Raw genomic sequence first — 24,805 nt, 5'->3', positions numbered from 1 at the left:
TGCACCATCAATATCAACCAGTACAGCATGTATTGCAGCAATGCAGCTGCTACATTTAGAGATTAATTGTCCATTTTCCTCTAATGAGTGTATAACAGCTCTCAGGATAACTACTGCAAACACTGACAATATAATCTGACAGTTTTGCCACCACTAGTGATCCTCTGCATCAGGACAGATCAGATTTTCTATATGACCCATAACAGTGCTGTAAAGCAACACTGCCCAATAAATTGATTTTTTTCTCTATTCTTTCCTTTCTTCTTAGCAACCATGTCATGAAAATAAGCAGCAGCACAGCCTTCTAGGCCAGGCAACAGAAAATCCAGAGTATCTTTTTTACCCCCTATTCCCTATACTAATCTCACACCAAAATCAACAATCTGCTAAACAAGCTTTTCTCTTATCCTCATTGAAGAGGATGATCTTGATGGATGTAGGTTTGGATTTTTTTTCCCTGTGGTCTCCTTTCCAGCAAGGCTTATACAACGTTCTCAGAGTGAATTAGCCTCTGCCTCTGGAAGTGTGCATGACAATCTGAGATCTGCAGGAATCAATACGTACTAGCATCTATGCCTGACACAGCAGTATTTCATTACCCTCATATACATCAATGCTGCCAGATCAGGTGTAGCAAAGAAAGAACAGCCGTTGCTCTGATCAAGTGTTCCGACAAGCCCCTTCCTAAGTGATGTCAGCAGATTCGCAAGGCCAGAACCTAATCTCACAGGGCACTGCTATTTGATCCTTAAAGCACAACCATCTTCTTGAACTTGAGGAAATCTGCCTGTATTCCATGATATATGAAAACCTTCCTCATCAAGTATCCTTAAAGGGGGAATAAAATCCACCTTCAACCTCTTAAAACCATACTGACTTCAGAACTTAAAAAAGCGTCACTACAGCAATGAAATAGTATACTGAACACAGTTAAGCAGTTAATCTCTTCTACAGTAAAATCAGATTCCAATGGCTTTAGAAACCATTTCTACCTCACAAAAAAAGGCTATGCTATTGGCTATACAATATACTCATTAGCTATATAATAACTATGCTTAACTGGACTGAAAATGAAATTTCCAAACTAGACACTAGCTCCCAAGATGATGAATGAGATCATAAAGATGACCTACCTCTTCCTTCTAGGCTTAAATATTCTGCTCAATATTTAAGAAATCATGCATTTCAAACTAGTGTAATGGGCAAAGGACAAGAGACATCACATTTCTTTACCTACTGTACTTTTTCCTGTCTAATCCAAGCGCAGCTATCATATCATGGTTTTGTAGAATCACCACTAAGAGTATGAAGGCTGAGTTATAAAGATCCAGAAGCTTTAGTCAACTTCAGGAGTGGCTACACAGGCAAATTACTAAAGGTAACGCACACCTGTAGGAATACCCAATATAGCTGTTTTTTTGCAGAGTTAAGTAGGAAAACTACTTGTCTCAAAATGGAGTTACCGACCTCACAGGAACAGATTTTCAACAGGTAGAAAAAGCATTCCTGCTACGAATTCAAACAAAAATACTAATGAGCTGTAAGGTACACTGTAATTTACAGCTTATTAATTTATTCAAACAAACAAGCCCACAGATATTAGCAATAGTCATCACACTACCTACCTCAGGTAGCGTTCTATCAATAAACCAAAATCAGCAGCTTTCAACTATGTGAATAATATACTTTCCTTCCCATTTTTCTCACTGAGATCAAGTCCTTAACAAGATTTCCCTTCCTTAATTTTATGAGAAAACTAACTAGTAGATGGCAAGCAGAAAGGTACAAAGATATATGATAATTCACTGATGCAGTTCAAAGGTGCTACATAAAACACAGGTTTCACCACTGAAGGCTGATCCCTTTTCCACTGTACATATTGAGTAAAATGAACTTTTTAAGGAAAAAAAATGTGTTAGTGTCCTCAGACATATTTTGTCTGAAGTATTCATAAATCTCCTTCACTGAACAAACTTTTTTGCAAAGAGTTTATAAACTTTGCATAATCTCATTCACTGCTGACACATTCATCCGAACTCCTTATTACTGAAATTATCCTCCTGTCCCTCATTATACAAGAATAATCAGGCTTATATGCTACTGGAAATAAAGTGTTTAAATGGCAGTAATGTCTGTATACCTTTGTCTTAATTTAACAAAAGCATTTTACTACAAAGAAAGATACAATCATGTGAAGGTACAAAAGTTAAGAAAAATTTATTAGTGTTAATTAATGCCTGAAGGTAGAATTATGCTTCTTTCAATTGGACCCATTAAAGGGGCTTTAATATAGATTTGCACAGCAAGCTGAAGATTTTCAACTGCAGATAATGAGGCAAGCTAGTACTATTTTAACCCCTCTAGAGTATAATCAGTTGATAAGGTTTTGAAACATTACAAGGTCTAGGACAAAAAGATTAGCTTTAGTTCCTCCAGATCTAAATTGAAACCTAATTAATTAACAATGTTATAGAAAAGGTTTACTGCTATTTTTACACATCTTTAATTTTGTCTTCTAAGGAAAACAGGTTAAGATATTTTAATTTATCTATTGCATGAATGGCAGAAGACTGTTCTCTGTTTCCACATTATCCACTAAACTAATTGTTTGATTTTAAAAATGTAATACATTCGTCCAAAACCTCACCTTACTTTTTAAGAAAAAAATGACACCAGTGATCTGTTTGAGACATACACAATTATTATAAATTAAATACAACAAGTGAAAAATGTTTCCAAAGAAAAGGGAGCGTGAAACAAGATTTCTGTAGCAAGGTATCTACCAGCCTTCAGAAGACGAATAATTAAAATTCTAAGAGACTGTTTTATGCACTTAAGTGTAGCAATTAGAAATTCTTTTCCTTGAAACACATGCAGAAGTGATGTATATACGTCAGAGATATATAACTACTGAGAAAAGAGTTTTGAGCCACTGCATGAAACAAAAGTTATAGTAAAAAATCATTATAGAAATCCAGACACTAATCTCAAATGAGTAAGATTTTACCCACACAGCATTTAGAATAAATATATCTATATGCTAGATGAGGCCCAGTTGTGACTATCAGGATAAAAAGTTACAAATGAACCAATTAAAAAGACAAAAATTAAAAAAAAAAAGGAACAAAGGGAAAAGTACAATGGAAAATTTCAATACAATATATTTTGTACTGAATTTATGTGCAATAATACACAAAAATAAACTTAAGTGCTTTAATAAATACTACATTTGTTTGAAACTTTGAATGGTACATATTTAAATGTCCCACATTAATTCATATTTAAAATGTTTAACACAATATGAAGCTATGCAATAAACTCATGTCAAGAAAAAAAGTCTTATTCTATTTTATTTATATAAAACAAAAGATTATATCACTGTAATTTAGGAAAGGTACATGACTGAAGATGTTCTAAGTACACAGAATTTCAATGCATGTACTGTATTGCAAAGATACTGCACAGCAGAAGTTTAGAAAAACTATGATTTACACTGATTTTTTAACCCTCAGGGCACAGATCCCATTCTCATGAATATCTGAGCGCTTTTCTTCCTTGTTAGGTTGTACAAACATGATTAAAGACCATACTACTTCTCCATCACGAGTTTCCAAATTAATTTAACTGATTTTCAGTAATATCCATTAAAATGGAAACTGTTCTAACACTTGAAATATCTCATCACAAATTAAGCTCATTCAGCTTTCAGTAGAACTAACTAGTTGGATCTCACCTAGGCTGTGAAGAATATGCTCTTCTACTTACAGCAATTTTAAAAGTCTTCTTAAGCATGTCAGGATAAAGTTTAAGCAGAATACAAGAGAAGGAATACAATCTCATGTTCTCCTTGTAGGGTTTTCTTGTTGTTTCTGGCAGCAATATCAGCTTACATTCATGCTGAATTATTGGATAGGTCATTTATTTTCCTTTTCCCTTATTCAACACTGATTCATACAATCAGCTGTTTGGTGGCCACTCAGAAACTCCTAGTAAATAAATACCCTACCACAAATTATACTGTTGCAACTGAATCTCTGCATGATGCCAACCCAGTTGATTCTATGATTCTATGATTCTATGAAGGGGAAGAGACAAAGAACAGAAGACACGACTGGGTAATCCCACCTTCCTAGAGGAAACCAATACACAGCAATACACTTAAAAAATACACAGACTGCAATACACAGCCTTGAAGTCTTGCTGTCTGTACTTTACAGAAAAGAATATTCATTGTCATTATCATCACAATACACATTTTCACAAGTAGACTATTTGCATATTAATTACAAAAATAGCATCTTTTCTTCCTTAGATAAACAAAGAAGAAAAAAATCCAGTAAAACAAAACAAATGAACAATATATTGTTTTCTATGCCACCTCCAGTCTTTTACTACCAAATCAACAGAACTCAGAAAACGATCCTTTGTTTCAGTCCTGTAGCATCCCAGCCAGTGGATAAGCAAGAAGGTCAGAATGACATCACCTCTATACACAGCTTTTATTTACAGCACTGGCACTAACTGGTGCCCTTCACAACCCACCTCCCAAGTCAATGACACTTCAAGGGAACCTAACTGAAAGGACTGCATTACAGTTGTGACAATCACCAAAACAACAGCTTCTGTTCTCCTCATCTGTTAGGACTGCTGAATCATAGAATATCCTGAGTTGGAAGGGACTCACAATGATCACCAAGGCCAACTCCTGGCCCTGCACAGGACCATCCCCAAGAATCACATCATGTGCCCTAGAGTATCATCCAAATACTTCTTGAGCTCCATCACGCTTTGTGCTGTGACCACTTCTCTGGGGAGCCTGTTCCAGTGTCCAACCATCCTCTGGGTGAAGAACCTTTTCCTAATACACAAACTAAGCTCCATGTGACACAACTTCAGGCCATTCCCTCAGGTCCTATTGCTGGTCACCACAGAAGAGATCAGTGCCTGCCCCTCTGCTTCCCCTCACTAGGAAGTTGTAGACCACAACGAGGTCTCCCTTCACTCTTCTCTCCTCCAGGCTGAACAGACTAAGTGACCTCAGCTGCTTCTCATACGGCTTCCCCACAAGGCCCTTCACCATCTTTGTTGCCCTCCTTTGGACACTCCCTAACAGCTTAACATCTTTCTTATATTGTGGTGCCCAAAACAGCACACAATATTCAAGGTAAGGCCACAACAGTGCAGAGCAGAGCAGGATAATCCCCTCCCTCAACCAGCTGGCGATGCTTTGCCTGATGCCCCCCAGGACATGGTTGGCCCTCCTGGCTGCCAGGGCACTGCTGACTCATATTCAACTTGCTGTTGATCAGGACCCCTGGATTTTCTGTGTGGCTGCTCTCTAGCCTCTCATTCCCCTGTTTTTATGTATATCCAGGGTTTCTCCCATCCTGCTGACAAAACTCTTTTTTCCTGGCTGCCACTTTATGAAGGTTCCAGTTATATTTTCCAGCCTCTCTCCACTTCCATGTGGATGATGTAAATGCATCACAACATCAATTTTAGATTTCTGATGAATTACAGTTTCAGCTTCTGAAATTGATCTGAAACCACAGAGTGCAATCTCATACAGATGCACACTTCAGGTTCAGAAGCTGCCACAGCAGTCAACCCTTCTTAAAAGCACATTACTGCACACATATTCCTATAAACATCTTAGACAAGTATTTTGTCTTTCAGATAGGGACAGGGTAGAAATACAGGAATCATATATTACTGGTTTATCAAAATGATGTCTGTGCATGCACCAAACACATTACACATCACACCTATAGCCACAAGGATGTGACAACACACTCAAACTTCGACCACTGCTATAATACAAAATAAAAGTTTATTTAATAATAAACAATATTTTATTCTAAATTCTCACATTTATATATTTACATATTTCATATATCTACATATTATATGCAATATAATACATTCTATTATATCTAATATATTATATCTTGGATATAAATATAAAAATACAGAGTATATAATATAGATTATAGAGGGCATACAGATAATATACTATACATTATTTAGTACATAAAATAAACAATTATATAATAATACATAATGTATCTACTGTATATCATTGTATTTATAATGTATATATGTTTTCTATATATTCATTTAAATATGAATTTATTTAATAAAAAAAAGGAGAAACACTACCACTCTTGTCAGGCAGAAGGTGCATCAGGTTTATTTTTTTGTACTTGTTAGGATGGCAAATCTTTCCAAAGCATGGGTACATTACAACCCTAAACATAGTCAGAGCTCTTCTGGACTGAAATACAAGTGTAGGTTAGCCCACTAGGCAAAATGAGAGAATGACCAATTAAAATTTGCAGAAGAAGTTTAATCTAAAATCATAGGAACGTTTAGGTAAAAGATCAACTGTTTGAAGAACTCGGAAGAATTTAATTAATACTTTATCAGAAGGTTATAATCTCTGAATCACCTGCAACTTTCTCCTTAAGATACAACAGTAAACTATTTTCTCATTTTAGGAAATATAAATGTCATGTCAATATCAAGTTTTTTTAACTGCTCTGTTTAAACATAATACAAACCTGTTCTAGTGTTTCTATTTTGCTGTCTTTGGCTTCTAAAAGCTCTAAAACTCTTCTGTCCTTGACTTCAGCTTTCTGTTTTTCTCTGGAAACAAACAAAAAAACCCAGACACTTTAATAGTCATAATTTGCAGTTAATCATTTGAATTTTTCATGTCCTGATAATGAATGTCATTTTAAAGCACAGAAAATTAAATTATCTGAAGCTGACAAGCCTTGCAGAATTAATCAGGGAGCATATGGCAAGTGACAGCAAATTACATCTGAAAACAGCTAACACAACGTTGTTCAAAAAGAAATAGAAGCAAGAGGTCTTAAAATACATTTTTAAGTAGTTGACATTATATGCCTCATTCTTTCCCAAAAGCAGAAAGTGTACAATGGACACAGAATGAACAAAATGCTTTCTTCTCTTCTTGGCAATGTAGAGTCACAAAACTGCTTGCATTTGTTAAATCCTTCTCTCAGTTAAAAGGCATTCCTCTGAAACAACACTTTTGAACATCATCGATCATTACAATCTTTCACATGGACAGAATCCATAACTTTCACACGGACAAAAAAAAAAAGACGACACAGAAGCTCGGGTAACAGGGATGAGCAGAGCCACTCTTACATGGTTATTAAGTGCAGAGCTATTATAATCTCTGGAACACTTTGCAGGATGTCAGCTGATAAGTCATTAACACTTTAGTTACAAACTATCTCATCTCATGGTTATCCTATTTCTTAACTGAGTTTTAAACATTGATGCCCTTACTGGCTTCTGTTTTAGGTAGAAAGAAAATAAATGTTGCAACAGTAAGGATATTCAAAGATTCCTTGGCATAAGCCAAAGTTCTTATCGTATACCTGCAACTAAAGGTCTGAGAAACATACATTCCCTACAAATGGCCAAATAATTCAGGTAATTCCAGCACCAAGGTGACAGAAGCAGAAACTCATCCAGATTATTCGTCTTCTCACAGTACAGGTAAACTTCCATCATGGCTATCAGCCATCTACAGAAGCCAGAAAATCCTACTTGTGCAACTTTTGCTCTTCTAAAATGGTAATGTTTCAGAGCTGTAAGGGAACGAAACAGTGGTACATGAGTGTGTAAATGTGATCTAAGGTGGATGAAAATATCCAGCTGTACACAAAAGGTTTAATAGCTGAAGCATTTTATAACAGTGACCAATAAGGATAGTAGATATATGGAGAACTATTTTTCTCCATTATTACTACTGTGTAGTCTACTGTTAGCAGTGATTTTAAAGACTAAACTGCACTGTCATCACAGACCACCCAATAATATGGCTTTTTTTCATAAAGTTTTATGAGTGCTAAAATATCTAGTCCGATCTTGAGTAAATAAAGAATTAAACAAAAATGGTATGGAATTTCAAGTGAAGTTTTTGGAAACTGAGGTCTCAAGGCAAGGACTTCAAGCAGCACTCTCCTATTACAAATCTAAGACAACTGATGTGTTGTAGGACTTGAAGAAAACTAAGAAAAACCCACCTTAAAAGATATGCATTTAAGCTACATTTAGCTAGGAGAAATAAAAATATACAGGAAATAGTCTTAAGCGGTTGTATATAAAAAAAAATCTTCATAAAGAAAACAATTCAGGTGCTGTAATGAGCAAAGAAAAGCCAAACCATGAATATTCAACAAATATTCCAAAAGACATTTAATGTCTGAAATGTATTTAACATTTTAACTGAGGCAGAATCTTAACAGTGTCATATCCGATTTTGAGAGATACAAAAAAAGCTTTAACTGAATATGGACTTAACTCTCCATTTGTTACTGAAATGTTAGACTCTCTTTTTGCTGCCTATACATTTACCCCAAATGACATTAGAGTAGTTACCCAAGCAATTCTAAATACAATGCAATATATGCTTTTCGAACATGAATGGAAAAATTTAATCCGACAATCTGCACAAGAGTCCCTTAATAGCCGTCGAGTACCAGTACAAGAATCAATCAACCGTTTATATGGAGAGGGTCCATATTCCTCTAACCGGGCACAAGCAAAAATCCCTCTGGATTATTCAGATAAAAAGTCTGGCACTTAGAGCTATAAAGACAGTTGCAGAAGCAACGACGAAAACACTGTTGTTTGCTCACATACAACAAGGCCTTAAAGAGCCTTTTTAAGATTTTGCCAACCGTTTGTGAGATGCAATTACCCATCAAATAAAACATCCAGAAGCTCAGGATGCATTGTTTTTAAAACTGGCCATCGAACAGGCTAATTCAGACTGTCAACCAGTCCTGCGAGCACTCTCAAACCCTATGCCTATGTCTATGATACAGGCCTGCAAAGAGATCAGTTCTAATCAACATAAAGGAAAAATTATTGCAGATGCCTTAGTAGAAGCAGAACAAGCAAGAACAAAAGTAATAACAGATGTTATAATAGAAGCAGACAAAACAAAAAATAAATGTGTTAAATGTAATTGATTTGGACATTTTTCACGTGAATGTCCAGAAGTGGGGAAACCCCCTACTCCATCAAAAAGCCCATGTCCCAGATGCCAAAAATGGTATCACTGGCGTTGGTTTTGCCATTCAACGCAACATAAGGATGGGAGTCCCCTACAAAACAGAAAACAATGACACTGCCAGTGCTGCAAACAGGGAAACGGGAGAGAAAGTGCAAGGGACCGTACGATGACCCCAAGAGCCCCAAAATTCCACCATGACAAACAACAAACTCCCACTCCAATGGCAGAAGAGACAGACTAAAAACTTAAGAAGTAACTTTGTTTCCTGCAAGAAATTATGTCATTGAAACATTAGATCCACAGGAAATTTCAGTTATTCCTGACAAAAACCTTGCAGGAAATGATAACTTTTTATTATCCTCGCATTTAGAATGTAAAGAAAAAGGAATTACAATCAATCCTGAAATTGTTCCTAATGGGAATTTAAGTGACTTAAAAGTAACTGTGCAACTTTCTTCTTCCTCAATAGAGCTCTTTACTGACACTCCTCTCACATGTTTGTGACCATTGCAACATTTTGAAGACTGTATGTCCATCTGTGAATTGGACACAAGTAAGGAAAACCAGACCAACGTTAACATGTCAAATCTTCTCTCATTTAGCAGGACAACAAGTAACAGTGAATGGCTTGATTGATACAGGAGCTGACATGACAATTATAGCAGCTAAAGACTGGCCTCAAAATTGGACCACTGCGAAAACATACACAGAGGTAACAGGTGTTGGTGGCACCCAAACACCCATGAAAATTCACGACATCATACGAATCACCAATTCAGACAATCAAACTGCCTCTATAAAACCTTTTATCCTAAAAGTGCCACTCACCCTATGGGGACGAGATGTCCTAGACCAATGGGGAGTTGTTCTGTCTACAAATTTATCCTAGTGGCCACTGGCATCCAACAACCAATCCACCTACATTGGGTGTCCACCTGCCCAATCTGGGTAGACCAGTGGCCTGTCAGAGGGGAAAGATTAGCAGCATTAAAAAATCTAGTAGAAGAACAAAAATTGGGCCACATAGTTCCATCTAAAAGTCCATGGAACTCTCCCATTTTTTGTATCAAGAAAAACTCAGGAAAATGGAAATTACTCCAGGACCTTAGAGAAATTAATAAAGCAATTAAACCGACGGGAGCCTTATAACCTGGAATGCCAGCACCTTCCATGATCCCCAAAAACTGGCCCATTACAGTCATTGACATCCAAGACTGCTTCTTTAGCATCTCCTTACATCCCCTAGATCAAGAGAAATTCGCTTTTTCAATTCCAACAGAAAATCTCACTGAACCACTCCATCAATATCAGTGGACAGTTCTTCCTCAGGGGATGCAAAACAGTCCAACCATTTGTCAAAGCTTTATTGCCAATATTTTATCTTCAGTCAGGTCTAAATTTCCATATGCCATCTGTCCACATTATACAGATTATATTGTCAAGCTCATTGTCTACAAGCCTTCACAAAGTTACAACAGCAGTCCTTATCATCCTTTCAGAGAATAAACTTACTGTTTCACCAGGAAAAATACAAGTGTCTGTCCCCTGGAAATATCTGGGGTGGCAAATTACAAACTTGACTATAAAACCTCAGAAAATAACCATTCCTGTACAGGTGTCAACTATCAACGACCTGCAAACAATCCTAGGGACTCTCAACTGGCTGCGTCCCGTAGTAGGCCTAGTTACAGACAATTTACATCCCCTATTTGAATTATTAAAGGGGAACTCTGAATTAACATCTCCCCAAACACTGACGCCAGAGGCCAGAGTCCGTAGAACTTGTTACTAACAAAGTCAATTCCTTGCAGGTACATTGAAGACTAGAAAAGGAAGATGCAGTGCTCATTGTGTTGAGGGGACCTACTCAACCTTTTGCACTATTGGGCCAATTATATTCCAGCAATAGTAAGATGTGTTTGTGGGAGTGGATCTTCCTTCCTCACCAGTTTCCCAAAACTTTGATTTCCTTACCTGAACTGTTAGCCAAATTACGTTTAAAGGGCCGGACCAGGTGCTGGGAACTCTCAGGTTCAGACCCAAAAGAGACTTCCCAGCTCCTGGAGCAAATGTTGATAATGAGCCTAGATTTCCAAGTCTCCCTTTCAGATTTTGTGGGCCAAATGAAAGTACATTTACCATTGTGCAAATTCGTGCAAAACATAAATAAAATTCCGTTAGAATACAGTTCGAATTGGACTCCAAATCCTATCCCTAACACACGGACTGTATTTACAGATAGCTTGGGGACTACTGGAAATGCGGTGATAATTGAGAAAGAACATATGGAGTGGAAACAGGACATACATTCCAGGCTCACTACAACTGGTCGAATTATCAGAAGTTGTTTGAGCCTCTATCCTTATTCCCAGATAAACCTAACATTATTTCTGATTCAGTATATGTCGCTGGCGTTGTCCAACGCTGTGAAAATTCTTATTTGAAAGATATTAAAAATGAAGTTATTCTATTTATTCCAAAAATTACTTTATGTTGTTGATCACAGATCTTCTCTTTTTTTTATCACTCATATCCACTCCCACACCACTCTTCCAAGTCCAATAGCAGAGGGGAATCACCAAGATGACCTTTTAGTAGGGTCGGCAGTCATCCCACAACGTCTTGAACAAGCAAAAATATCTCACTTCTTTCACCAGAGTGCAAGAGCCCTGCAAAAACAATGTGGTATCTCTCAAAAACAGTCACAAGACATCATCTCTGCCTGCCCAGCCTGTCAGCTAATCACTCCTCTACCAACTGAGGGTGTGAACCCTCGAGGATTACCTCCTTTGCAAATCTGGCAGACAGACACACATCAGTTACTTTAACAAATTGAAATTCATTCATGTGTCAATTGACACTTTTTCGGGCTACATAGTTGCCACCGCTCACTCTGGGGAAAAAAGCCACGATGTCCAAAAACACCTAACTACAGCTTTTGCCCGTATAGGAATCCCAAAACAAATAAAAACAACACCCAGGAGTTCTTGGCAAAGCAACCAGGAGTTCTTGGCATTGTGGGGCATGGAACATGGCACGAGCCTTCCCCACTCTCCAACTGGACAAGGCATTGTGGAAAGAGCCCACAGAACCATAAAGTCCATACTGGAGAAACAAAAAAGGGGGAGTGGGAACCTCTCACCCAATGATTGCCTTCAGAAAGTAATGTATGTCCTTAACTTCCTTAACAGAACTGAGGACAGACATCCTCCAGTTTTCCGACATTTTTCTGTTAAACATCTGGTACCGTTTCCAAAAGCTAAAATCCTGTATAAAGACCTGCTAACTGATAACTGGTTGGGACCTTTCCCCATCACTTGGGGGAGAGGTCATGCTTGAATCTCCACAGACAGTGGGCTGAAATGGATACCCTCCAAGTGCAGAAAACCATACCTTGGAGATGCCTGAATATCCTGCTGATCATCATCTTCCTCTTACCATGGAAAAACACTTTTGCATCTCCCATACCAGAATGGATGCAGCAAACCGGTGAAAATGTCTGGATCACCTTAGCAAAAGCCACCGACACCAACACTGTGTCTATCCTTGGACAGTGTAAGTCATCCATTTAAAACTTGTTTAGTAGGAGTCCCAGTTGAAAATTATGAAATCTGGGGTGCCTTTTTGAGTAGTACCTGGATACCAGACAAAGCACCTCTCCCCACTTACTCTCTCCCAAACCTTCTCTCGCATGGCACCAATCGACACCATCCCTCCAGAATTAGACATTTTAGGGTCCACATTGGCCAGTGCTTGTATAACATTTCAGCGTTATACTACCCACAGAACTAATGAATTCCTTTTATCCCCTAATTCGAAGGTGTACCAAAATACTTCCGCATGGTGCAATGGTACCAAACTATACACCCTTCCCACTGAGAGGTTTACAAAACCTAGGAAACTGCCAAAAGGATTCTTTTGTGAAGACAGAACCCGGCAAGGAATTCCTGGTTACCCTGTGGGAGGACCATGTTCCATTGGAAAACTTGCCCTATTTAACTCAGCAAAATTCCAATTATTAAGATTTACACAAACCAGAAAATCATTAAGTTGGCAAAAGAGAAATGTCCCTGAATATGCTCTGACTCTTCCTGCCATCGAAGGACAGGAAAAGTTGCATTACATTCATGCAGGACTACATATGCACTTTCTACCCTTGCACATATGGCTTGTTGGCTGGGAAAAGAAGCGAATGCTACCACCTCTGCTATTGAAGGGCTCTTGGCTGATTCTTTAAAGATCAAAGAAGCCAGCCTCCAAAATCGAGCAGCTATTGATTTCCTGCTCCTGGCCCACGGCCATGGATGCCAGGATTTTGAGGGCCTCTGTTGCCTCAATTCTTCTGATCATGCCGAAGCTCTACACCATAGTATTAAAAAATTAAAAAATTTAGTGAACGATATAACCATTAATCGAGACCGAGGAATTGCAGGGCTGTTGGATTGGCTTCATTTTCCTTCACTCCTGAAGGGTAAATAAATTAATTTTTTAAAGCGTGCTTTTTCTGTTAACCACATTTTCCATTCTTACTTTTATCCAATGCATCGTATGTTTTGTCAAAAAAGTTGTGTTTAAAAGTGTATCCCAAGCTTTTCCAGTTCTTCAAAACAAAGAAGGGGGAGATGGAGGTGCCTCAAGAGAGTCTTACGAGTGGTGAAAGAGAACTAATGAGGATAGAGTGGAGGAAGAGGAAGTAAACATCTCAGAGTGCTCCTACGCCGTCATGCACAAGATATGATCATCATAACCACAGGAGTGCCTATTTCCAGTGTTATACAATTGTTCTCTTTTTGGCATAATGTTTTATTATGAGAATGTATGATTCCCTTCTCTGTACTCCTGTCACCTTTTCTCCCATTGGTTCTATGTAAATCCTTTCCTTATTTGTCCAACCCTGCCACATTCCAGTATTCTTCAGAGATAGTTTTTCATTTGTCCATGTTTAGATAAGTTCCACCCCTTGTTACTGTGATTGGCCGCTCCTTGAATACTTCTCCCAGTCTCCACCCTTTGTTCTAGCAAGTTCCCTGCTCTCCCTTTATAAGCCGGCGTCCATGTCCAATAAACGGCCATTCTGTGTCACACTGTGACTTGCATGCAGAGTGGTCCTTCTGGGTCTTGCTTAAGGGGAATTACAGCTCACCCCCCGTCACTTTATACTTAATTACTTTGCTGTGGGGTTTTTAGTGTCTATTAGCAAGTACCCTTTCTCAAAGACAACAGTTTCATTAATCAAACCCCAAATATTTTGGGAGGAAGGTATCGCTCTCCAATAAGCATGTTACACCATGGTCTATTTGAGCAAGTGATGGACCTTTACCAGCATATGTCTAAAATTTAAGTATTCAAGTATTAAACATTCAAAGTTTCCTCAAGTCTTAAGTACAGCTAGACAACTTAAGAATTTAAGATTAGATACATACACAAAACTAGCTGAGCCAAAATTCTAAGCGCTTCAGATGACACAAGGCAAAGAAAGTTCAGATGTTCAGATACAAGAAGAATCATATCACAAAAGGCACAAACACACAAGCCTCTTGAATCACTAGCATTGCCTCCAGTTCTCAGAAGTATCCTGACCTTAACTGCTCGCTGGAAAGTCCAATCCATTCTTTGTTCCCACATTTCCCTCTCCATTTTAATTTAGCTGTTTATTAAATCATTGCTCTACCACTCATTCTGTATCTACCATCCACAGTATACCATCATTTTCCCAACTCTAACCATCATCTCCTCTCACAAAGCCAACCTTGCTTAGAAAAAGACTCAATTAAACACCAATACTGGGTAACTAGCTAGCCTCCTAACTCAACTATGCAATTATCACTTGAAAAGTATTATTAAACTTCTTTTCTAATGCACTAATTGATCTGAAAATCTGGTCAGTTAGGTAGACTTCTCAGCCCTAAGGAACTTTACGGTTGTGGGGGTGTAATTTTTTTTTTATTTATTTATTTTTCCTAATTTTTTTAGGAAGAAAGTGAATAAGCCAGCCAAGAACCAAATAAAGAACAAACTGCTTCGAAAAATAGTATTCACAGCCAATTCTGGCATATTATTGGTAGTCAAGAATTTCTGGAGCCCTCTGACTTAAGGATATGGTTGCATGAAAGGGGTTTGAAGAATAAAGTCTGGGACTGAAGACAAAAAAAACACAGATCACTGTTAAAACAAAAAATATGCCTGTAATAGACACACACGCTAGCCAGTGGTTGAAAGTGCATTTCTAGTTAAATGCAGCATTTTCCACTTTTCTGATACTTGGTCAAACACTCCTTTGAACAAAGATGTCAAGGAACATAGTTTATAAAAACAGATAGATCATCACTGTAATGAATGGGAAAAGTTTAAGTAATTTTTTTTCTTCTCTGAGGTTTTTTTTCAGACTTCCTAGATAGCACAGGCTGTAGTAATGCCACCAAAAATAATTTCACACGTTACCACCCACAGTTAAAGAAAAATGTTCTAATTTCCACAATATAAGCACACAATGGATGTTGTCAGAAGCCTAAAGCACAAATCGAAACCTCATATACAACTTTATCAGCAACTTTTCCTGGAGGTATAAGACTGTTTTCCATACTCGTCACAGAATAGTTCCCCATAATGTAAGTTCTAGTATGACTGACTAGAACTTACATATCATATTTGGATCTGCAGTTGCACCTTGAAATGAGACTTGATAGGAATTGCAGCAATCACCTCCTCTTTTTTTGAAGAGTAACAAATATTAAGAAAAAAAATCTTCAAACAACTTTATTAATTGAGCTGTTAAGCATTTAAAATATATTTTTAAAAGTCCATTGGAATATGGAGGGGGCAGAAATTCTGGCACTGTCAAGAAGCTGATGATGATCAATGACTGAGACAAACTCCTGTTTAGCTAATTAGAATCACTGATGAGCAATAATGATGTGAGCTAAGAATATTTGCAGACTTCTTTAGTATGAAAAATGGAGTGAAGAGAAGCTGTCAATTTGTACAAGTTTTGAGCTCCAATCAGTCTTCCCATGAGTACTACCTATTTTAAATGTTTAACACAGATGCATTTAGATACAAAGATTATCGAGATTCAGCTTCCCACAAAAATTGAGAAATCGAGAAAATATTCTTAAGCTTGACACTTTTCCTCTGATGTGATTTTTTCCCTGTGTTATGCTCTACTCATTTATACAGCAGGACAACACTTTTGACATTTTGCACAATTTTAATAGCTTGTCACAAATGAAATATTAGACTGTGAGAAAATGTTTAACTAAGAATGAGGTACAAAATCATCAAAACCCCTAACATTTTAAAAACCAGAATTTTGTTTAAGTTTCTAAAACAATATTCTTCCTAAAATCTTCAGCAAAAGCAGTATGGGCGTAGAGGCATCTTGTATCCTACTACAGGTCTTAGTCAGACAAGTACCTAACCATTTGTCAAGAAAAAGTAACTTGAAGTCATATGTAATTATGTCATACATCAACTAAATGAAAATAACTTTAACTAATAAATTTAATTTGCTGTTTACATGTTTCACGGAATTTGTCTGTTCAGTTTTACAAACAGTGGGATTAAAAAAAACCAAACCAATCAACCAAAAAAACCTCAAAAACTAAAACACATCTACAAATTTGGCCTTACAAAGAAAGTTAAGGTTACACTGTGAACTCTGGGCACTATGGTAAAAAGAGAAAAGGCTATATTTTAACAGTATATTCAAACTAAAATAAATTGCTTCTAGAAACACTGTTACTTTTGAGAGATATTTCATTGCTTATAAAAGACCGCAGAACTAGAAAGGCTGTAAAATATCAGTTTTGTGATGCAGCTTTAATTTGATTACCTTATTTCCCTGTCCTCCAACTTTCAACTATTTTACAGACTTCCAAAATCTATGTTTGTATTAAACAGAAAATGAATCGCCCACGTGCAAAGTGAAGTCGTAGAGCACAGACTGTCAGTGTTACAGTAAATATGGCACCAATACTGTAATTACTGTGTACAGTCACATCCCTGCGGTTGCACAGTCAGTGGTTAGTAGAAACAGAACCTATGCCTTAATATTTCATGAAGAAACCTTACTGTGTTTCCATGTATTAAGAAATGCTAAAAAAAATGCAGAGCTAAAAAGCCTGCATTTAATCAAGAGTTTAATTTCACCTCCTAGAAGATCTTTATACTTCATGATGAATTACAATTGATACACATACATTTTTTTTATTTTAATACTTACAAATATACTTTTAAAAGATTCAGACAGCATAGAGCAAAAAGGAATTTAAATGAATACCACACATTTTGCACTTTTCTAAGCAGTTACTTTCTATAATATAGTTGCACACACCTATTTTTCTTTACAAAAATAATTTAAGATCCAAATAAAATACATAAAAGGAAATTATTTCCGTAGTAAATTATTTAGAGTCAGTTCTATGTTCCATGATACATATCAAAATGGAAAGGCATCATTACAAAAATGTTATTTTTCTTGCATCTCCAACTTGATTTAATTATTAGATGATTTATTAAAGCCTCTTATTTTAAGCAACATACATAAAATACTAAACATATTTTTACACTAAAGGAGTACAGAAAATGGTGACATTTTTGCCTAACAATTTTGCAAACATTTTTCATCTAAAATACACAAGTCTCTTATAGTGTTCAAAATATCAGCACTTCAGAACAGACTGCTTTAACATCTGCACATCACCAGGGTTTCCCCCAAGGATTTTTAAATGATGCCTGCCTGTGCTGAATAAAGTGCTAACTTGCACCTTGCATTTCAAACTGTGTCCTGAGCAGCCATCCAGTTGGTACAACACCAGCTGAATTCCCAGAGGCCGCTGTTCAATCAGGCTTGACTGCAATTATCATGTCAATATTTTGTGCTCCGATATGCAGATATGCACACATGCAAACTGCATAATACCTTCTTCTCCATGGAATGTTGACTTATGTTCAATGTTCTGAGAATTTTTAATGAAACAGGATATTAAACTTTCATTAACTGTAGAAAATCACAATTATTTGACCTTAGACAGAAAGGTTGTACTCTTATACTCTATTATTCTGTCCACTTTATGGAGTGATAATAACTGGGGAGTCCGTTTTACTTTAAATTCAGAGTAACAAAATGGTAATGGCCTTTAAAAATGTCTTGAATCTTGTTTACTTCCTGGTCTTACTGTCATTCTGTTTCCTGTTAATTTGCAGAAGAGTAAAACAGTGGTTTCAGAAAGCTTCTGCACGATATTTATCAGCCCTTTAAAAGATGCAAGATACAGATTTTTAATTATTTTTCAATTAACACAGGCAATCTATATTGCTCATTCACACAGCACATTCACTTATCCTTTTATATAAAAAGTACTTACCATTTTAAGTACATCTGCATATTGTCAGTCAGTGAAGAATCTATGTCAACCTGTTTAATGTTTCTTCCACAATTTGCTATTCACAGAATGCTGCAAATCACAGCATAAACTCCTGCAAGTACCTTGCCAAAAATTCTTTAGTTATTTATGATCTCTTGCTTTTCAGCCATATTTTTGTCCATTTGCGCACCTTTAGATAGATGTAACTCCCCAGGAAGAACAACAACAAAACTCTCAATCACTAGAACTAACATTCAGGTTGCCACTGTTTATGAAATGATAAATCCATTCTTTCTGTTTGTTAAGACCTGTAAGACACAGCAGAGTCGAAATTTAGTTGTGGAAAAACATCTATGTAAGGCAAGCTTGCCAAATATAAGTATCTGTAAGGGTATCACCTAGCATAATACAATCCCCATGTACATCTACCAAGTCTTGTATCACTGCCACAGTTTGATCATTAATGGATCCTGCTACATCCCCTTTCCGAAGAAAGGAAAGGAGTCACGTAGAAGCCCTAGAGGAAAATTAGTCTGTTAACTTGTCAAGATCGCATGTACTATAGGAGTGTCTTAAACCGAAGTTCTGAAGTTTGCAAAAATATTTCAAAACCTTTGATACTCTCATTTGAACCCCAACTCCATTTCAGTTCACACATGCATTTACCTAATAAGAGGTATTTTCTAGCATATTTTTTAAATCATAAAAAAGACGGTAGTGAACTAGAAATAGTGTGCTCTCTACATAATACTGAGATCAATAGTATTTAAAGTAGCTGGAAAGTATACTAACATGAGTAGTAGATTTACAATGGTTTGTTTGAAAATACCTGGAGGCTTTTACATATCCCAAAGGCATTTCTCATTTGCACAGTAAAGATAATTTTTTGTTTATATCTGAATATTAAATTGGGAATATAGTTACAGTTATCCAGCAAGAACTGCAAAGACTGCTGAAAAGTATATCATTGATGTATTACAGGAATCAGCAGCACAGCCATAAAAAGGTACAAGCTATGTTTTTACAGTTTTAGGGCAGGTGAACTTCTATTTTGGGACCATGAAAGCATTTCAAAATATCAGACAAATAATGGCAAGGTACTATTAATTCCCCCCTTAGTCCCCCAAATTATGCCTTTTAGATTTCCCTGATTTGTTTGTAAAAAGATACTATAAGGAATTGTCTAATGCTATAAACATAAATTAGCTGACTGTACAGCTAATATTGCCCACTCGATTCCTCCTAATATATCTGTTTTTTTCATCACACATCTGTGGTATAAGTTATAAGGTTCCAAATAAACATTTTGTCCTGTATCTTTTTATTTTTGTCACTGTAATCTCATGAAGAAAGCCCAGCTGTCTCTTTCATCAATTTAATGACTGAAATCTACTGGATGATATTGTTTGATTCTTTATATATATGATCTAGGATACACATGTCTATGCTTTCTTCAACTGTCTGTTTCCATTCTGTATCTGGCTTCTGACCTCAGATAGTGTCTAACAAAGATTTGGTGGGCAATGAAAGTTTCTTGGTTATGGAATTCTTGGTGGAAAGAACACACTGAAAAATGAAGTTATGCAAATATTGGTGGTATCCATGTCACAGGAAGAAACAACAAAAGGTTTAAATCCATTTCATTCTGTTTCTATCTCAAAATCTCCCCATAGGCCAGGACAAGATGGAAAGTATTATCAACTTGGCTATGATGGGGTCAATGTTATTTCCAATATAGATGAGAAGACAAAAAAGCCTCCAAGACTTCAGCTGGTTTTTATCAGATTGGAGCATAAATTTTCAAATTCCAGTTCACCTGATACAACCATATAAAATATACAAAAACTGCAAGAAGCTGCAAGAAGCACAGATCTCCCATATGACATGCTTCAGGAACCATTGTGCTTGTAACTATTACTTTGTAATCCTATCTCTTAAAACTTTTAAATCCACATATTTTTCCTAGGTTAACAAAGACAGAAAATCACTTGTCCTGTAATTTTCTGGACAGTAGCAGTGCTAGGTAGCAGATTCCCTGGAAAGCTTATCAATGTATTAGAACTGAGACAAATTGACATTGGCATAACAACAAAAAAATAATTGTTTACTGCTATAAGGTAGGGAGTAAGACAAAAACTTTTCTGAAAGGATGACAGTGTAAGGAGGTACAGTCATGAAACTGACGCTACTTAGGCAATTATTATGGAAACATAGCTGGAAAAGTTAGGAGAGGATATATGGGGCTGTAATCTGGTTGTGTAGAAGATTCACAGGCAAAGCCTGGCTAGAAACTATTTCTGAAGCAGCAATTAGATCAATCTCAGGAAGAAGAGATGAAGATACATCGGTTAAAGAGAAAAATATTGTTCCATCTGTGAAATCAAAGCAACTCCAAAGTTTTGATTAGTAAAACTCTTATATACTGAATGGGTTTTATCCAAACCTATTCCAGGATTATCAGGGGTTAACACCTAAAAAGATGCTGTGGAAGCAATTCTTCTCTCTTAATTTCATAATTTGGAGAATTATGAGAAAGGTATGATATAGATGTATAACCTTGAGTTCACCTTAGAAGTGTTCTAAGGCATTACTGTTACCTAAAATAGGAGAGGACATAGAAAAACTAGACAAGCACCTTAACAAAAGTATGTTGTTAGGCTTTCGTGTACGAGTACCATTCACCAGCCTCTATACAAAGTGCAAAGCACGTACACAGAATATATCTTTACCTTCATACATAATAGACTATTATTACATGAGATTTCTGTAGCAAGCCTTCTGATAAGCTGAACACTACATTAAAAGGGTTTCACAAACATTTCCTACCATTGCAAAAAAATTCAGCTCATTATCATGTTTGTGTGCATCAAGGCAGCATCTAAGTTTTTCACTCAGAGGGTGGTTGGCACTGGAACAGGCTCCCCAGGGAAATGGTCACAGCACCAAGCTTGACAGAGTTCAAGAAGTGCTTGGACAACGCTCAGGCACATGGTGTGACTCTTGAAGATATCCTGCACAGGGCCAGGAGCTGGACTCGATGATCCTGATGGGTCCCATCCAAGTCAGCATTTCTGTGATTATCTTTTCTGTTACCATATCTTAGCTTTTCACTTCATTAAGAATTCAGATAAATCTAATTTATATATATAACTGTTATCCAACAAGTTATGACACTGGAAAATGTAATTTACCTCCTCCTGTTCTTTCAATAGAAAAATAAAATATGCAGTACATTTGTAATTTAAAAATTGTATTCAGCTGCAGCACAGAAATCTCGGTGAGAAGAGATCTTGAAGTATGCTTCAACTGGCACCAAAAAAGGAAACTTGCACTTTTGACAAAATTTAGCAATTGAACTTTTGTAACACATTTTTAAAAACTTTCTCACTTAGAAAGATAAAGAATAAGGTATCAGCAGAAGAGGTTGGTTGTTGATTTTAGTATCATGTTAAATCTTCAAACTCACCTTTCCACAACCAAGCCGACAGCTTGCATAAGATCTGGACTTGACACTTGCAGGAGTTTCCACAGAGACCACACAAATTCTTTATCAGCCTTAGAAATAGGAAAAAAAAAGAAGATAAAAATACATTACATGTATGCTATGCCTTTAACAGACAAAAAAGTTACACTGAGCATATTAAAAAGACAATTACTAAAAAAAAAAACCAACTAAACAAACACCGAAAGCATTCTAGTGAAAATTCCCTACAAGTGATTCACTGTTCTGTGAATGACAAAAACATGGCCAATGGTTCTATGGAATAAACAAGATTTTAACCATACAGAATTTTGAACACAAATACCTACAATCAACAATAAAAGAGCATACAATGTCACATATGACAGTAGAAACTGATAATCTTCAAACAAGGCTGTCTTTTGCTATATCTGTTACTGTTATTTTTAGCAGTCAGACAATTTGTATTACATATTAAGCCTGGAATACATGCTTCAACATTAAGTTTTACCACATGCAGCTCTTTCATTTTATTTCAAACTATACACTAAATCAGTCTTCTAACACACACTCAGTTAACCTACAGTATATAAAAGCTTCTGAAAAAAACTCAAGTGAGAGCAAGAAAACAATGTTCTTTCAAAACAGACTTCAGAAAGTTTGTGAAAACTAGATGTCAGATAAAAGCTTTCTCAGATTTATATCTTCTACTACATACTAGTTGTTACTTTTCACTGGTGTACTTTTATTCCAATACCATTTTATTACTGGAAGCACCAATATTAGTTATTTTACAATATAAAACCCTATGTTCATTATATAAAAATGTCAGTGGAGAAAAATAAAAACCAGCAAAAGATGAAAACAAATAGAACAATAAGAAAGCATAGCCTAACCCTAAACTGGGGACTAATAAGCCAAAATCATCTATTGGCAGCTAAGTCTATTCAACAGCCAAAAATCATGAGAGTGCAGCTATGTCTACTAGTTTTTTAGAATCATTTACAGTGGCAAAGACATTTATGATCAATGCATCTAATTGCTTACCTAACACTGCCAAGTCCACCACTAATCCCTAAGTGGGACATCTACACAGCTTTAAATACCTTCAGGGATTGTGACCCCCACCTTCCTGGGCAGCCTGTTGCAATGCCTCATAACCCTGCGTGTGAAGAAATTTTTTCTAATACCAAATTTAAATGTTAAAAAGAAAACAGAATTTGCATGAGAGTAATACACAATCTAAAGGGAAAACCAACACTATTATAGCTATCCATTCCTCTACTTCCTTCTTCTCCCAAGCTTCTGGAACTTAATCTAGTAAGATACCACAGATATCATTAGTTAACCAGAACTTCATTAAAATCATCTGAACAAACAGCACAGTACCTCATCTCTGCACAACTCCATCTTGCTTATAAAATGAAGCAGAAGACCTGAGTTCCTATCTTCAACTTCACTCTCTGGTTTCTCCACAGGTTTTCTGTTTCTCATTTCTTAAGAATAAGAACAGATTGCACTTTTAATCACAGTATTGTGAGGCCACGACTTGAAACAGCTAAAAGCAATGGTCATCCAAGACGCAGAACAGTTCAACAGCACTACAAGTTTGACAAGCCTCACGAGAGTCAATAAAGACCACACACTGTATGATTAGAGTAAAACTCAGTAGTAGAAAATGCTTTTTCAATTTTTGCTATTTTTTTCATTCATTTGCTCCTGATCAGTTTTCGCCTTCCAGGAAGGAAATTTGAACTTTACATGCAGTATCAGTACCAGTGCATAACAAATCACTCCATCATAATAGTTCTCTTTCTTCAGAACAAGAAAACAGCTATCTTCAACATAAAATCAAAAGACCTCTCTAAAGCTAGCAGATTTTATGCAGATTTATCATTTTGCTGAGCCCAAATTATTTCATCAAGAGTAACACCGCAACAGTCAAACACACTGAATTCTGGATTTAGCAAACCTTAAAAATTATTATAGAAATAGAAGAGATAGTTGCACCTATTTTTCTGTGATTTAAGAGGAAAGCTTCAAAGATTTTTTTAAAAGTTCTGATATGTTTTTCCTTCAAATTTAGAAATGCACATATTTTAATTTTTAAAATTGCAGAGAAATTAGGTAGTGCTAAACGTACTAAAAAACATAAGAAAAAATGCTGAGCAAGTGAGAAGTGAGGGGATTCATGACTGTTGGTTTAAAAAATATCCTCCTCTTTCAACAACTGTAATTTCTAGTTAACATTTATTTAAATCTTTAGATGTCATCAACTATTTCAACCAAGCAAGAAATGAATCTTTATGGAGATTTGATGCATTATTAAGGTATTGCTGCAAACTCAGAAAAAGTCAACCACCTACTGCAAGAAAGAACACCGTTAACAAGTCCAACTACCTTTCTGAATGTATTAGAAAACAAATAAAACAAAGGCTATGGGCACAAAGATCTTAGAATTCAAGACTATTATCAGCTTATGCAGAATGGACTACAACAGAAAGAGTTCCTATTTCATAAAAGCAGAGAAATTTCATCCAACTGCCTTGGCGAGTTGTGCACAGCTTTTAATATGTTGAACATGAAGACTGCATTTCTTGAATTTCTAAACAAAACCAAACAATTAACAAAAAACTTTGTGCTGTTCTTATAACACTTGAAAGGAATGAAATCTCTCCCTTAACCAAATCGGGTTAGCAGCGTAAGGCCTCTTTTCAAAACCGTAAGTGACCCTGCTGTGTACAAGCAATCCTAACTGGATTATGGTGCATTATGGTGCATGATCCCATTCACTTTCTGAAGAAAGGTAATACCAGAACTAAACAATAAGTCATATAAATAAGAACTCAAATGACTTTGCATCAGTATCCAAGTCATTGTTCAGTGTAAATGCTAAATACAGGTTAACTTTCAGCTCAGAAT

The 24,805-nt window shown here is 36.4% G+C and overlaps 1 protein-coding gene across 5 annotated transcripts in view; it reads right to left on the bottom strand.

Moving 5' to 3' along the window:
• CNTLN (centlein) overlaps positions 1 to 24,805 on the bottom strand; it is a 205,671-nt gene that overhangs the window by 166,251 nt on the left and 14,615 nt on the right. For 2 of the 5 annotated variants that reach the window (XM_039384601.1, XM_039384600.1), the window contains exons 6-9: positions 23,273 to 23,379; positions 21,890 to 21,978; positions 18,424 to 18,731; positions 6,561 to 6,645 (exon numbers count right to left, since the gene is read on the bottom strand). Coding sequence is in view for 3 of the 5 variants with exons in the window: in XM_039384602.1 (XP_039240536.1) it covers positions 6,561 to 6,645; positions 21,890 to 21,978; positions 23,273 to 23,377 (279 nt within the window). In the remaining 2 variants the exon portion in view is untranslated. Of the gene's footprint in view, positions 1 to 6,560; positions 6,646 to 18,423; positions 18,732 to 21,889; positions 21,979 to 23,272; positions 23,409 to 24,805 lie in introns of those variants that run through there. The other 3 variants (XM_039384602.1, XM_039384598.1, XM_039384599.1) reach the window with 3 other exon arrangements.

This window comes from Pipra filicauda, unplaced genomic scaffold (genome assembly GCF_003945595.2).
Source record: "Pipra filicauda isolate LSUMZ 115617 unplaced genomic scaffold, ASM394559v2 scaffold362_size804934_pilon, whole genome shotgun sequence".
Classification (NCBI taxonomy): domain Eukaryota; kingdom Metazoa; phylum Chordata; class Aves; order Passeriformes; family Pipridae; genus Pipra; species Pipra filicauda.
This window is presented reverse-complemented; position numbering and strand designations above follow the sequence as displayed.